This window comes from Bubalus kerabau, chromosome 3 (assembly GCF_029407905.1).
Source record: "Bubalus kerabau isolate K-KA32 ecotype Philippines breed swamp buffalo chromosome 3, PCC_UOA_SB_1v2, whole genome shotgun sequence".
NCBI classification, from domain to species: domain Eukaryota; kingdom Metazoa; phylum Chordata; class Mammalia; order Artiodactyla; family Bovidae; genus Bubalus; species Bubalus kerabau.
The window spans coordinates 58,816,359-58,830,567 of NC_073626.1; the positions used below are offsets into that span (position 1 = coordinate 58,816,359).

At 46.7% G+C, this 14,209-nt stretch overlaps 1 protein-coding gene across 1 annotated transcript in view; it reads left to right on the forward strand.

Annotated features, from left to right (window-relative positions):
* Positions 1–4,831: 4,831 nt before the first annotated feature.
* The window catches only part of ERCC3 (ERCC excision repair 3, TFIIH core complex helicase subunit), a 30,047-nt gene continuing 20,669 nt past the window's right edge, over positions 4,832–14,209 (forward strand). The window contains exons 1-8 of the mRNA XM_055571907.1: positions 4,832–4,984; positions 5,336–5,541; positions 6,175–6,411; positions 8,741–8,790; positions 9,217–9,352; positions 9,534–9,698; positions 10,099–10,303; positions 11,130–11,444. Coding sequence (XP_055427882.1) covers positions 4,957–4,984; positions 5,336–5,541; positions 6,175–6,411; positions 8,741–8,790; positions 9,217–9,352; positions 9,534–9,698; positions 10,099–10,303; positions 11,130–11,444 — 1,342 coding nt within the window. The 5' untranslated portion in view covers positions 4,832–4,956. The remainder of the gene's footprint in view (positions 4,985–5,335; positions 5,542–6,174; positions 6,412–8,740; positions 8,791–9,216; positions 9,353–9,533; positions 9,699–10,098; positions 10,304–11,129; positions 11,445–14,209) is intronic.

Sequence of the window (14,209 nt, forward strand, 5' to 3'; positions counted from 1 at the left end):
TTCCGTTCAGTCAGTTCAGTCGCTCAGTCATGTCTGACTCTGCGGCCCCCACAGACTGCAAAACACCAGGCTTCCCTGTCCATCAGCAGCTCCCAGAGCTTGCTCAGATTCATGTCCGTCCGGTTGGTGATGCCATCCAACTCATCCTCAGGAAAATTAACCGGGTTTGGCAGTTACAGCGTAAATGCTGTATATTCAAGATCATTTTTTGTTTTTCTTTGGCTGCTCCACATGGCTTGAGGGATCTTGGTTCCCCAACCAGGGATCAAACCCAGGCTCTCCACAGTGGAAGTGCAGAGTCGTAACCACTGGACCACCAGGGAACTCCCAAGCCATTATTTCTGTTTACCAAAATTTGTCTTAAGTTCAAGATGCGGTTAAAGATTAATATCTGACAATACTCTATAGAGCTATTTACAATAGGGTAAGTTAGAACTGGTCATGGAACAATAGACTGTTTCCAAATAGGAAAAGGAGTATGTCAAGGCTGTATATTGTCACCCTGCTTATTTAACTTATATGCAGAGTACATCATGAGAAACGCTGGGCTGGATGAAGCACAAGCTGGAATCAAGGTTGCCAGAAGAAATATCAATAACCTCAGATATGCAGATGACTCCACCCTTATGGCAGAAAGTGAAGAGGAACTAAAAAGCGTCTTGCTGAAAGTGAAAGAGGAGAGTGAAAAAGTTGGCTTAAAGCTCAACATTCAGAAAATGAAGATCATGGCATCTGGTCCCATCACTTCATGGGAAATAAATGGGGAAACAGTGGAAACAGGGTCAAACTTGATTTTTGGGGGGCTCCAAAATCACTGCAGACAGTGACTGCAGCCATGAAATTAAAAGACGCTTACTCCTTGGAAGGAAAGTTATGACCAACCTAGATAGCATATTGAAAAGCAGAGATAAATTACTTTGCTAACAAAGGTCCGTCTAGTCAAGGCTATGGTTTTTCCAATGGTCACATATGGATGTGAGAGTTGGACTGTGAAGAAAGCTGAGTGCCGAAGAATCGATGCTTTTGAACTGTGGTGTTGGAGAAGACTTGAGAGTCCCTTGGACTGCAAGGAGATCCAACCAGTCCATTCTGAAGGAGATCAGCCCTGGGATTTCTTTGGAAGGAATGATGCTAAAGCTGAAACTCCAATACTTTGGCCACCTGATGGGAAGACTTGACTCATTGGAAAAGACCCTGATTCTGGGAGGGATTGGGGGCAGGAGGAGAAGGGGACAACAGAGGATGAGATGGCTGGATGGCATCACCGACTTGATGGACATGAGTTTGAGTGAACTCCGGGAGTTGGTGATGGACAGTGAGGCCTGGCGTGCTGTGATTCATGGTGTCGCAAAGAGTCAGACACGACTGAGCAACTGAACTGAACTGAACCTGGAACTAACTATTCCAATGCCCCCAAATTAGGGTTTGACTAAATAAATTATGACTGTTGTTTTTCAGTTGCCAAGTCATGTCCAACTCTTTTTGACCTGATGAACTGCAGCAGGCTGGGCTTTCTTGTCCTTCACTATCTCCCAGAGTTTGCTCAAACTCAGGTCCATCCAGTCGGTGATGCCTTCCAACCATCTCATCCTCTTTCATTCCCTTCTGGTCCTGCCTTCAATCTTTCCCAGCATCAGGGTCTTTTCCAATGAGTCAGCTCTTCTCATCAGGTGGCCTAACTATTGAAACTTCAGTAAATAGTCATTAAACATTCATTTTTGAATGTTTTTCTAGTAGTCATGTATGGTTGTGAGAGTTGGACCATAAAGAAGGCTGAGCACTGAAGAATTGATGCTTTTGAACTGTGGTGTTGGAGAAGACTCCTGAGAGTCCCTTGGACTGTAGGTAGATCAAACTGCTGCTGCTGCTGCTAAGTCACTTTAGTCGTGTCCAACTCTGTGTGACCCCATAGACCGCAGCCCACCAGGCTCCTCTGTCCCTGGGATTCTCCAGGTAAGAATACTGGAGTGGGTTGCCATTTCCTTCTCCAGTGCATAAAAGTGAAAAGTGAAAGTGAAGTTGCTCAGTCGTGTCCAACTGACTCTTCACGACCCCATGGACTGTAGCCTACCAGGCTCCTCTGTCCATGGGATTTTCCAGCAAGAGTACTGGAGTTGGTTGCCATTTCCTTCTCCAAGATCAAACTAGTCAATCCTAAAGGAGATCAGTCCTGGGTGTTCATCGGAAGGACTGATGTTGAAGCTGAAACTCCCAACTTTGGCCACCTCATGCGAAGAGCTGACTCATTGGAAAAGACCCTGATGCTGGGAAAGATTGAGGGCAGGAGGAGAAGGGGAGGACAGAGGATGAGATGGTTGGATGGCATCACCGACTCAATGGACATGAGTTTGAGTAAACTCTGGGAGTTGGTGATGGACAGGGAGGCCTGGTATGCTGCGCTCCATGGGGTCACAAAGAGTCAAACATGACTGAGTGACTGAACTGAAAGCTTATGTTAAGATTTTTTTTTTTAAAGATAAAAAAAATTCTATGTCCAAGCAACATCTTGATGTTAAAAAAACATCTACTCACAGGAAAAAAGCCTGGGGGAAAAAAGCCAAAATATAGATGGCTAGGGTTGTGTTAGGTATGATTTAAATAGCCTTCACTATACTTTTCCCTTTTTTCACATGGAAATGATTAATCAGAGGGAAAATGTAAACCTGCCAAAGAAAGTTTTAGTGGTGTTTCATCCATTTCTTAAAAAGTGAAATTCATTAGAGCAGGGAACAACAAAGCTTCAGTTTACTGAAGGTCATTTATCTGAGAACTGATCTTCTACATTGCAGATTTTGTGGCTGAGTCTGTCTTCAATTTGCTCAGCTGATCAGCAGCATCTAACAGCAGATCACTTCCTTGACCCTGAAATGAGATGAATAAAAGGATTTCCAGGATTCCTGATTTTCCTATCTCACTGGCTGTTCTTCATTCATCTGGTTTTGAAGAATTCACCATTTTCCAGCCTCTTCACTGTAAACTGTTCCCAGACGTTTTCTTTACCTACATTTGTTCCCTGGGTAACTTTAATCAGTCCTATAGCTTCAATATCATAGATATGTGATGGCAGTTCTCAAACATATTTTAGGTCCCTGAACTTCAGACTTCCACCCAACTGTCAGCTTGACATTTCGTTTATTTATGTAATAGGCTGCTTGTATGAATTGCATCGTCCCCTGATTTTGTACACTGAAGATTTAACTCCCAACGTGACTGTATTTGAAGACAGAGCCTGTGAGGAGGTGATAAAAGTTAAATGAGGTCATATGGTTAAGGCCCTAATCTGAGAAAACTGGTGCCCTTATGTGAAGACAAGACACCAGAGTTTTCCCTTCCCTCAGTCCCTGTGTGAGGACATAGCAAGAAGGTGGCCCTCTTCAAGCCAGGAAGAGAGCAGGATCCTAACCTTGGACTTCCAGCCTCCAGAATTGTGACAAAATAAGTTTCACTGTTGGAGTCATATAGTCTGTGGTGTTTCGTTATGGCACTCAAGCAGGCTAGTATAGCCACTCACATTCAACATGTCCAGAACCACTCTTCAAATCTGTACCTTTTGAGGTGGGAGGAAGCAGTTTGGGAGCCTTTGGGAAAGGACAGTGCTGAGACGTCTGGGGGCTGATCCCACAGATTGGTTCCTTTGGGTTTTTCCAAGGTCTGGGAAAAGGTGCAGCCCGGCAGGGACCCATAGTTTCTGGAAGGATGGTATGGTCGCGTCCAATGGCGTAGTACAGGATGAAGTAGTACACTACGTGACTTGGCAGTAGCATACCTCCACAGAGCTTTCTCAGTAGAGACCATGGTCCCCCACTGGTAGGGGTGCCCAGCGCTGGACAGCAGCAGGCTGGTACCAGGCTGGGTGCTGCTCAGTCACCCTTATTTAAAAAAAAAAAAAAAAATCTGTACCTTCCCTGAGGTACATCATTTTTACAGTTGCTCAGGTCAACAACCTTGCAATTTTCCTTTACTCCTCTCACTCACCTTCCAGAGCTAGTCAGCAAATCCTGTGCTGTCTTTAACATATATTCAGAATGGAACCACTGTGCATCAACTTTACCCTTATCACCTGGATAAAGCCAGTGACTTCTCAACTGGAGCACTGCAGTAGCTGCCCTTGACTTTGTAAAATCCATCTTCAACAATGCAGCTAGTGCAGAGTGACCCTTTAAATCAGACTGTCATTTCTCTGCTCAAAAATTCCCCAGTAGCTCCCTATAATAAAATCCAAAGTTTTTGCAGTGACCTACAAGGCTCTATATTAGGTGTTCTCCAAGTTGAACATCACATCTGGAGGGCAAGATTGTTGCCATGGCCTGCAGAATTTTATGATTCATCTGTTTTGTGCCTTTATAACTGATTTTAACTAGTTCCTATATGATGTCGATGAGCCAGGGGATCCCATTTTGAGAATCAGTTCTCTTCACGCACTATACTGTCTCCTGTCCCCCACCCCTCCCAGCCATGGTGCTCCTCTTAAATGCCAAACCTGAGTGGGCCCCTAGGTCCACACTGTACCTTTCTGGTATTTACATAGGACATTGTCCACTTGCATGATCACTCACTCAATTAGCACCGCTTCAGAGAGAGATTCTAGCACCATCCATTCAGAATAGCACAAACTCATTCTCTTTTATTTCTCCTTACACGCTCAACACATTTGTTTACTGCCCACATTTTTCTGTTACAGAAGGCCAAGACCTTTTCTCAGCTCACTGTCCTGAGTTCCATGTCCAAAACATGTTTCACTGACTAGGAGAAAAAGTGTCGAGAAAGCGCCTGCACCGGGAAACAGCCAGCGCATTGCACAGCTGCCAGGCTCAGCTACACTCACAGCGACCGAACGCCCGGCGGCAGGACTTCCTGGGCGGTGCCCGGAAGAGCTTCCGGTGTGAACCGGAAGTTCCTCCGAGAGCTGCCGCCGCGGTAGGCTAGGGGCGGTGGTAGGCGGCAGCGGGCGCAGTCATGGGCAAGAGAGACCGCGCCGACCGCGGTGAGATGTGGCGGGGGCGTGTTTCGGGGTTGCTTGCACCCGCCGGCCCCCTCATCCTGTGTGGTTGCTGCTTAGGCCTTCTCAGAGGCGGTCGACCCCAGAGTCGCTCGCGGCCGGCGCATGCTGTCAGGACTGGCCGCTGGACTGGGGTCGACCCCGACCTCCGGAGAGCCCTGCAACCGGGCTAGGTGGGCAGCGTGAGGGAGAGGACTCCCGAGGTGCACAGTAGCTCCGGGCTAGGGGTGGTTGGCGCTGGGGAAGTCTGGTTCCCCCGACCTGCGACTATTCAGTGCGGGGGGAGCTCAAGGCTCCTGCAGGGCTCACGTTGTGTGTCCTTGTTAATATCTGCAGAGAAGAAGAAGTCCAAGAAGCGGCACTACGAGGATGAGGAAGACGAGGAAGACGACGCCCCTGGGAACGACACCCAGGAAGCTGTTCCCTCCGCGGCCGGAAAGCAGGTGGATGAGTCCGGCACCAAAGTGGATGAGTATGGAGCCAAGGACTACAGGCTGCAGATGCCGCTGAAGGACGACCACACCTCCAGACCCCTCTGGGTGGTAAGCACGCCCACAGCCAGCGGCCAAGAGTTGGTGGGTCCCAAACAGAAATGCAGGATCGTGCGCTTCGGAGCCCACTGAGAGCGAGCTTGCACAGTCACGGACTGAAACAGCGGAGATAGAATGAGCGTGTTCGCTCTCATGTGCTGGCAGGTCTTGGGCTTCCTTCCTCACTAACCCCTGCTTTTACTCTCATTCTCTCTCCAGTTCTGCCGCGTGATTGGAAATTACTTTCATCTATGGAGTAGCGGCATGTATTGTGTAACGTTTTAATTCCTCTTGGAAAAATTAATGAGACATTTGCTAGGCAGCTTTTTTGCTCAACTTGAAGTAATTAATGTTCTCCATTCATTGGTCATCTAGCCAGACAGATAGCCAGTAAGGTCGTTGGCTTTTCCTGTGAAGACTAGTGGGAAGCAGCTACTGACTCTGGAAACTTTGTCTTCTATTCTCTCTACTCCTTGTATCTGATTAAAGTAGTAGCAGGCCCTACAGTTGACTGAAGATGTGCTTACAGAAGTATCCCTGGTGTTGGTTTTCTGGGCAGCTTATCCTTTCTAGATAATGATGTGGGAAAGAGTCTAATCATCTCATTAATTTCCTTGACTGTTGTGTCCATTTGGTGTTTCTCAGGCTCCTGATGGCCACATCTTTTTAGAAGCCTTCTCTCCAGTTTACAAATATGCTCAAGACTTCCTGGTGGCTATTGCAGAACCAGTGTGCCGACCAACCCACGTGCATGAGTACAAACTGACTGCCTACTCCCTGTATGCAGCTGTCAGCGTCGGGCTGCAAACCAGTGACATCACCGAGTATCTCAGGAAGCTCAGCAAGACAGGAGTCCCAGACGGAATCATTCAGTTTATTAAGGCAAGTGGGGGCTAAGGCTGGCTCTTTTGCCCTCCTTCTTAATGGATAGGGACAAGTGCTGTACATCATTAGCCTGTGGCAGTCAAGAAAATGCCATTCAGATTCAGTGTGGGGAGCAGAATAACCAATCACCCTGGCTGCTGCTCTTCTGGATCCAGTATTGTGTTTTGTTGAGGCTACACTTCCCATGAGCTGCTCTTAGCCAGTGGGTACTAACACAGTGGATATTCAGGCCCATTCTGGCCCGGGTTATTTGGGAATACAGCCCAAAGTGCGGCTGTTACAGACTGAATTGTGCCTCCTCCAGAATTCATGTCTTGAGGACCTACCTAAACTGTAATATGATTGCATCTGGAGTAAGGAGATAATTAAAGTTAAATGTGGTTAAAAGGGTAGGGCCAATAGGATTAGTGTCCTTATAGGAAAGGATACCAGAAGGCTTGTATGCTCTTTCTCCGCATTTGTACAAGGACGAGGTAATGTGAGCACAGACTGAGAAGGTAGCCCTCTGCAAACCAGGAAGAGAACCTTCACTGGAAAAGAAATTCCTGGCCTCGTGATCCTGGACTTCTAGAAATAAGTTTCTGTTTGTTAAACAACTCGGTCCAGGGTGTAATGTATGGTAACATGAACAGACTAGTACAGATGATAAACTTCACTTAAGTCTGAGAGACAGGAGACCACTAGTCAACAACTTCCATCAGGCAGAGTCAAAAAGGACTTCATACGTGGAAGAGGAAAGAGTTCTCTGTGACGAGCACTTGAACATGCTTGGGTTCTTAGATGGTGAATACCATTCAGAAGAGATGGACGGTAGCTTTCATTGTCTTCTGCTGATCAGTAGGCAGTTGGATGCAGACTCCAGGTCTGCAGTGGCAGAAGATGAGTGCCACAGGCATCCAGTCCAGCACAGAAATGAAGCCAGTCTCAGAGAAGCTGGTGGGAGCCCTGAAGAGAGTTATTTTCTTGTGATGTGCAAGGGTACCTTGGGAGAAGGACTTGCATCTTATAAAATGAGCCTGCTTCAGTTCCCTGGCTCTTCTCAGTCTTGGCTGGGAGCTGCCTGCGGGAATGTGGGTGTTGGTTAGTGCAGGGGTGGATTTAGAGGCCAGTAGTGGAGGCAGGCAGCAGCCCGAGATCTGAGTTGCAAATTTTGTGGCCACCACATTTTCTCTGCTCATTCCATCCTAAAGATTGTTGGGGACTTGGGAGGATTTTCTACCATTAAGAATCTTACATCTAGTTGAAGAAATGGGAATGTTGGCAAGGAGGCTGGAGGCTTTGTGTTTAATTTTTGCAGCACACACTTACTGAACACATATTCTGCCGGCTTTGTGTTGGGGGTAGCACTGGTACAGTGGGATGAGTCTCTGGATTAGGATGGGGCTTCTCGAAGTGAAGAATAAAGAGAAAGGGAAAATAACAGAAAGATTTAAAGCAGCATTTTATAGGTTAAGGTATGTGCATCAGAATTAGCCAGACAAGAGGGAGGTTTTGCTCTTAAAAAGTAGAGGCTACACAAAGAGTCAGACATGACTGAAATGGACTCAGCATGCACGCAAAGGCACCAAAAGGTGTGCAGTGAACAGTTTATCTCCACTCACCACTCTGTAGTGGTTTTGTATTTTATTCTTATCTTTTCTTGACTAGATCAGCTACTGATTTAATAATCTATTTTCACTTCCCCACCCCACCCCTGCATCATGGGCATGTGGGATCTTAGTTCCCTGACCAGGACTTTAACCCTGGGCCCTCTGCACTGAGAGCCTCTGGTTCTAACCACTGGACCACCAGGGAATTCCTGCTATTTTCAATGAAAAAAAAAATTATTTCTATTGGATTTATTTTACTTGAAGTAGTTTTACTGTCTGTTTGTTTTTTTTTTCCTCAAAATCATTTTTACACTTTTATCTTTAATTTTTGTCCTTCTGTTTCTTTTGGGTTTTTGTGGGTAGTGGTGTTTTTTTAACCTGTAGCTTGAGTTAAATACTTAGTTCATTAATTTCTAGTCATCCTTATTGGTAGAAATATTTAAACATATGTATACCTATGGCTGATTCATCTTGTTGTATGGCAGAAACCAACACAATATTGTAAAGTAGTTATTTTTAATTGAAAATAAGGTAAAAATAAAGCTTAAAAAAAAAAGTAGAAGCTAGTAGAAAAAGCTGTATTTAGACAGATCTACCCCTTCAGGATGGCACATTGGATTTTCCTAAAGTAAAATGAACCCTCCACTTGGCTGATAGGTAGTAAAATGCGTCCAGTAATGTTCTGAGTGTGCTGCGTGTGGCTGATTTTGCCTGTCTGGTGTTCTCACTCCTTGCAGTTGTGTACCGTCAGCTATGGGAAAGTCAAGCTGGTCCTGAAGCACAACAGGTAAGGGGTTCCGTGAAAGGCCCACCGAGGCGTTTTCACCCTCTGCGTATCAGCGGCGGGAAGCTAACGTTTGTGGAATGTGCTCTGCACTAACAACTACTCCCCAGAGTAAGGGGCAGGGGCTAAGGGGAATGAGTGAAGCTGTGTGGCCAAAACTGCTCATTCCCTGACCACTGTGTTCTCCTAGCAGTGTAGCTGGGGTTCAGATCCCTGCTAGTTTGTCTTCAAAGTGGGGCTTTGCCAACAACCCTTCTGTGTTATATCATGACCAGTAGCTCCTCACTCAGCTTTGGCAAAGGGATGGGGAAGGGTGGATGTGAAGAGAAGCCGGAGGCCACTCTCTCCAGACCATCTTAAGAATGCTAAATGGACTCTTCTGCAAATTCTGTCCTGGTCAGTAGGCTTCTGTTTCCTCCCCTTTTATAGATACTTCGTTGAAAGTTCTCATCCTGATGTCATCCAGCATCTTCTCCAGGACCCTGTGATCCGGGAGTGCCGCCTGAGGAACTCTGAGGGGGAGGCCACCGAGCTCATCACCGAGACTTTCACAAGCAAATCTGCTGTATGTGGGCTCCTAGGTCACCCTCAGGGGTTGGACACATCCAGGATTTTAGCCCTCAGGTGCTTTTAGTCCAGCATTTGCAGCCTAGTAGTCCTGCAGCTTTCTTGCAGCTTTGACTGTTGCTTGGTAGCAGTAGGGTTAAATGTTTTGTGCAAGTCCAGATCCTGCCTTTCTCTTTCAGATTGCTAAGAGTGTTGAAGGTAGCGGTGGGCCCTCTACTTCCCGAGTGACAGATCCACAGGGTAAATCTGACATCCCCACAGACCTGTTTGATTTTTATGAGCAAATGGACAAGGATGAGGAGGAAGAAGAAGAGACACAGACAGTGTCTTTTGAAGTCAAGCAGGTTAGTGAACATAACCCCTCCTGGTTGCTTCGCTGGTCTGGCCCCGCCTGGACTGCCCATAGTTTGTGTGAGAAGAAGGAACCCCTGTCTATCTCCAATGTACTGTGGCATCATTCTTCCTGATGAAGTTATATCTGAGTGTCCCATTCTTCCTGCTGGTGGGTCAGTGAGAAATGGTGTCTGCAGGGCATTTTGGTAGCTGATTGGATTTAATTTTGTTCATTACCTTAGTTTGGGGTCCTTTTCTATGCTTTAACCCAATTGTTATCAGGCAAGATCTGAAATTGCAAGAAGTCTAGGTAAACTTGTTTTTTTATTGTTAGGTGTCTTAGGATATGTGTTGCTTCTGAGCACGCTTTGGAGTTAACAAGATTATGAAACCTTCATGCTCACTTTCCAGGAAATGATTGAAGAACTCCAGAAACGTTGCATCCACCTGGAGTATCCTCTGTTGGCAGAATACGACTTTCGGAATGATTCTGTCAACCCTGATATCAACATTGACCTGAAGCCCACAGCTGTCCTCAGACCTTATCAGGAGAAGAGTTTGCGGAAGATGTTTGGGAACGGGCGCGCACGCTCCGGGGTCATTGTCCTTCCTTGTGGTGAGTGACTGAGTGAAGGAGACGGGTGGGCTGCTCTCTCTGCATCTGTCCTGAGTCGTGTCTGGTCTAGCCTAGGTTCTAGCCCAGAAGTCATAGTAGACTCAGCTGGAGCCCTGCCCCAGACTGTAGAAGGTGAACTCTCTCAGGAAGGGGCCTGCACCTTCATTTTTTTTTTAAGCCCCATGGGTTACTTTGAAGCACATCCCTGGTTAAGGAAGAATTGCTTTTTAAAGGAACAGCTTGAGTTTTAATCCTAATCTTCTCATGGTGGATGGTGGTGAGCTCAGAAACCCCTGGAGTTTCCCCTTCCTGTGTCTTTGCCAGTAGCGGTGTTCACACTACCACGTTCCTGAGTGCTCAGCCCAGTTGATTGTGTGGTCTTAGTAGCCACCTTTTGCTCAGCCCCCCGAAGGTGGTCTGCGTGTTGGGTGCGCTGTACCCTAGCAGCACTGCTGTCCCAGGGTCGTGGGCAAGTTGCACCTTAGATTTAGTTTTCCCATCTTTAAAACGGCAATAGTAGAGGTGTCTCTTATTCATAGTTTGTTTTGACAAATGTTGCTTTTTAAGATTTAAACAAGGTGCATATATGGCGCTCTAACGGGGTCTGGCACTTGTCTCTCAGTTTTCACATCTGTGTGTGAAGTGGGCATGCCTCCTTTTCTGTAAAGAAGGAAACAGGTTTGGAGCAGAAAAAATGCCTCAACAGTGTCAGCTGTGAGGATCATTATGAATAATTTGGGCCAGATTGGTGTGCCGGCGAGCCTTTTTGTCTGTCCCTGTCCCTCATTTCAGCCCGGCTTGGGGGGTTGCCCTTGGTGTCTTGTAGGTGCTGGGAAGTCCCTGGTTGGCGTGACAGCCGCGTGTACCGTCAGGAAGCGCTGTCTGGTGCTGGGCAACTCAGCCGTGTCTGTGGAGCAGTGGAAAGCCCAGTTCAAGATGTGGTCCACCATCGACGACAGCCAGATCTGCCGCTTTACCTCCGATGCCAAGGACAAGCCCATAGGCTGCTCCATTGCCATCAGCACCTACTCGATGCTGGGCCACACCACCAAAAGGTCCTGGGAGGCTGAGCGGGTGATGGAGTGGCTCAAAACTCAGGAATGGGGCCTCATGATCCTGGATGAAGTACACACCATACCAGGTAAGCAGGCTGAGAGCTGGGATGCTGCTCATCGTATGGACAGAGTAATTTCCAGTTCTTGGGTTAGAGAGGGGCTGCTGTGTAATACATCCGTCTTGCTAGAGAGACTTTCTTGCTGAAGCTTTCAGTGAAGTAATGAGCATGTGTGGAGTGGGGGTTAGTGGTGGGTGGGCGTCCACACGGACAGTCTCCTTACACTGGCCCAAAGTAGTCATTTAGAAAGGGATACTTTTTCCCTTCTCTGTTTTTGCACCTCAACTTATCCACTTGTCCTTAACCCCTCCCCGTGCTTTTTTTTACAGTCCCACAAAAACTATACTAGGAGCACAAAATAGTTCTTGTAATGTTTGTTTTGTTTGAAGACTGAAGTATTGATCCTTATTATGTTATAGAAGTCGTACTTGTCCAAGTATTGCAGGCAGCCATATCACAATATGGCTTTTGATAGCCATATTGATATAATTTATGAGCCATAAATCCACCCATTTTAAGTATATGATTCAAGATTTTTAGTAATCTTGAATTTAGTAAGGCGTTCATACAGCCATCACCATGATCCAGTTTTAGAACATCTTTCTCATACTCACTATCACTGCTTTTCATCTTAGCCCCAGGAAATCACTGAATTGTTTTCTGTTTCTGGATACATGCCTTTTCTGGAAATATATTAACAGAATCATATATGTTTTCTTATGTCTCACTTCCTTCACTTCACATAATGATGTATCCACATTGTGACATGTGCTGATGATGTGTTCCCTTTATTACTGAGTAGCAGACCAGGCAAACCTTTCTTGATAAAACAAATTAACAGTTCTGATCAGTTGAGAAGTGGAATTTAGAGCTGCTGCTGCTGCTAAGTCGCTGCAGTCGTGTCCAACTCTGTGCGACGCCCCCCTGGACTGCAGCCTACCAGGCTCCTCCATCCATGGGATTTTCCAGGCGAGAGTCCTGGAGTGGGTAGCCATTGCCTTCTCCAGGAAATTAGAGATGACTCTGAATTAAACGAAATCAGAGGCATTTTCACATAGTGTTTTCAAAATATTGTGAATATGGCCTTTCCATCTTTTTGTTTTCTCTGTAACGAGAACTCCTCCAACCCCTCTGGATGTCTGAAGATGCCTGGAGATGTTCACAGCAAGCCAAGTAGAGATGAGATGTTCACAGCAAGCCAAGTAGGGATGAGGGTCTCTCGGTCAGAAGGACACAGTCCTGAGATGGGGAAGTAGTGCCTGCATGGTCTGACCGCAGTGTAGTTCTGTGGCTGCGGAGGGCATCGAGGGGGAGAGCAGTCAAAACTGAGTTCAGAGAGGCGTTGGGGCCAATCCTGCAGGGCCTGAAGGTAGACCTTCAGCTTGTACTCTGGGTGAGATGCCTTTTGAGACATTTGAGCCAAGGGTGACAAGATCTGACTTAACATTCTAAAAATTTCACCTCGGCTGCTGTGCTGGGAAGACACTGCAGGAAGCAAGGGTGGAGAGCATCTAGATATGTTAGTTGGTGGAATCCCAGCACAAGGCTTGGAACCAGTAAGAATGAAGGTAAGCTGATTCTGGTTATGCTTTGAAGATGAACTGCACAGGTTAGGTGTGGTTCTGAAAGAGAAATCAAGGGTGACTATCAGATTTTGGCTTGAGCCATCAGAAGAGAGGAGTGGATATTAGGTGGAGAAGGCTCTAGTAGGAGCAGGTTTGGAGAGAGAAGATTGGGCGTAGGCTTTCAGTTCAGTTCAGTTGCTCAGTCGTGTCCGACTCTTTGTGACCCCATGAATCACAGCATGCCAGGCCTCCCTGTCCATCACCAACTCCTGGAGTTCACTCAGACTCACATCCATCAAGTTGGTGATGCCATCCAGCCATCTCATCCTCTGTCATCCCCTTCTCCTCCTGCCCCCAGTCCCTCCCAGCATCAGAGTCTTTTCCAATGAGTCAGCTCTTCGCATGAGGTGGCCAAAGTATTGGAGTCTCAGTTTTAGCCTCAGTCCTTGCAAAGAACACCCAGGACTGATCTCCTTTAGAATGGACTGGTTGGATCTCCTTGCAGTCCAAGGGACTCTCAAGAGTCTTCTCCAACACCACAGTTCAAAAGCATCAATTCTTCAGCGCTCAGCTTTCTTCGCAGTCCAACTCTCACATCCATACATGACCACTGGAAAAACCATAGCCTTGACTAGATGGACCTTTGTTGGAAAAGTAATGTCTCTGCTTTTGAATATGCTATCTAGGTTGGTCATAACTTTCCTTCCAAGGAATAGGTTTTAGACATGTTAATTTTATTGCCTTTAGACAGTCATGCAATGGCAGAAAATGTTAGAAAACAGGCAAAAGACATGAATAGACTTCATCCAAGAGACACAGCTATTCAGTTCAGTCGCTTAGTCATGTCCGACTCTTTGCGACTCCATGAACCGCAGCACGCCAGGCCTCCCTGTCCATCACCAAGTCCCAGAGTCGTCCTGGAGTCCACCCAAACTCATGTGCATCAAGTCGGTGATGCCATCCAGCCATCTCATCCTCTGTCGTCCCCTTCTCCTTCTGCCCTCAATCTTTCCCAACATCAGAGTCTTTTCCAATGAGTCAACTCTTCGCATGAGTATTCCAAAGTATTGGAGTTTCAGCTTTAGCATCATTCCTTCCAAAGAACACCCAGGGCTGATCTCCTTCAGAATGGGCTGGTTAGATCTCCTTGCAGTCCAAGGGACTCTCAAGAGTCTTCTCCAACACCACAGTTGAAAAGCATCAGTTCTTTGGCACTCGGCTTTCTTC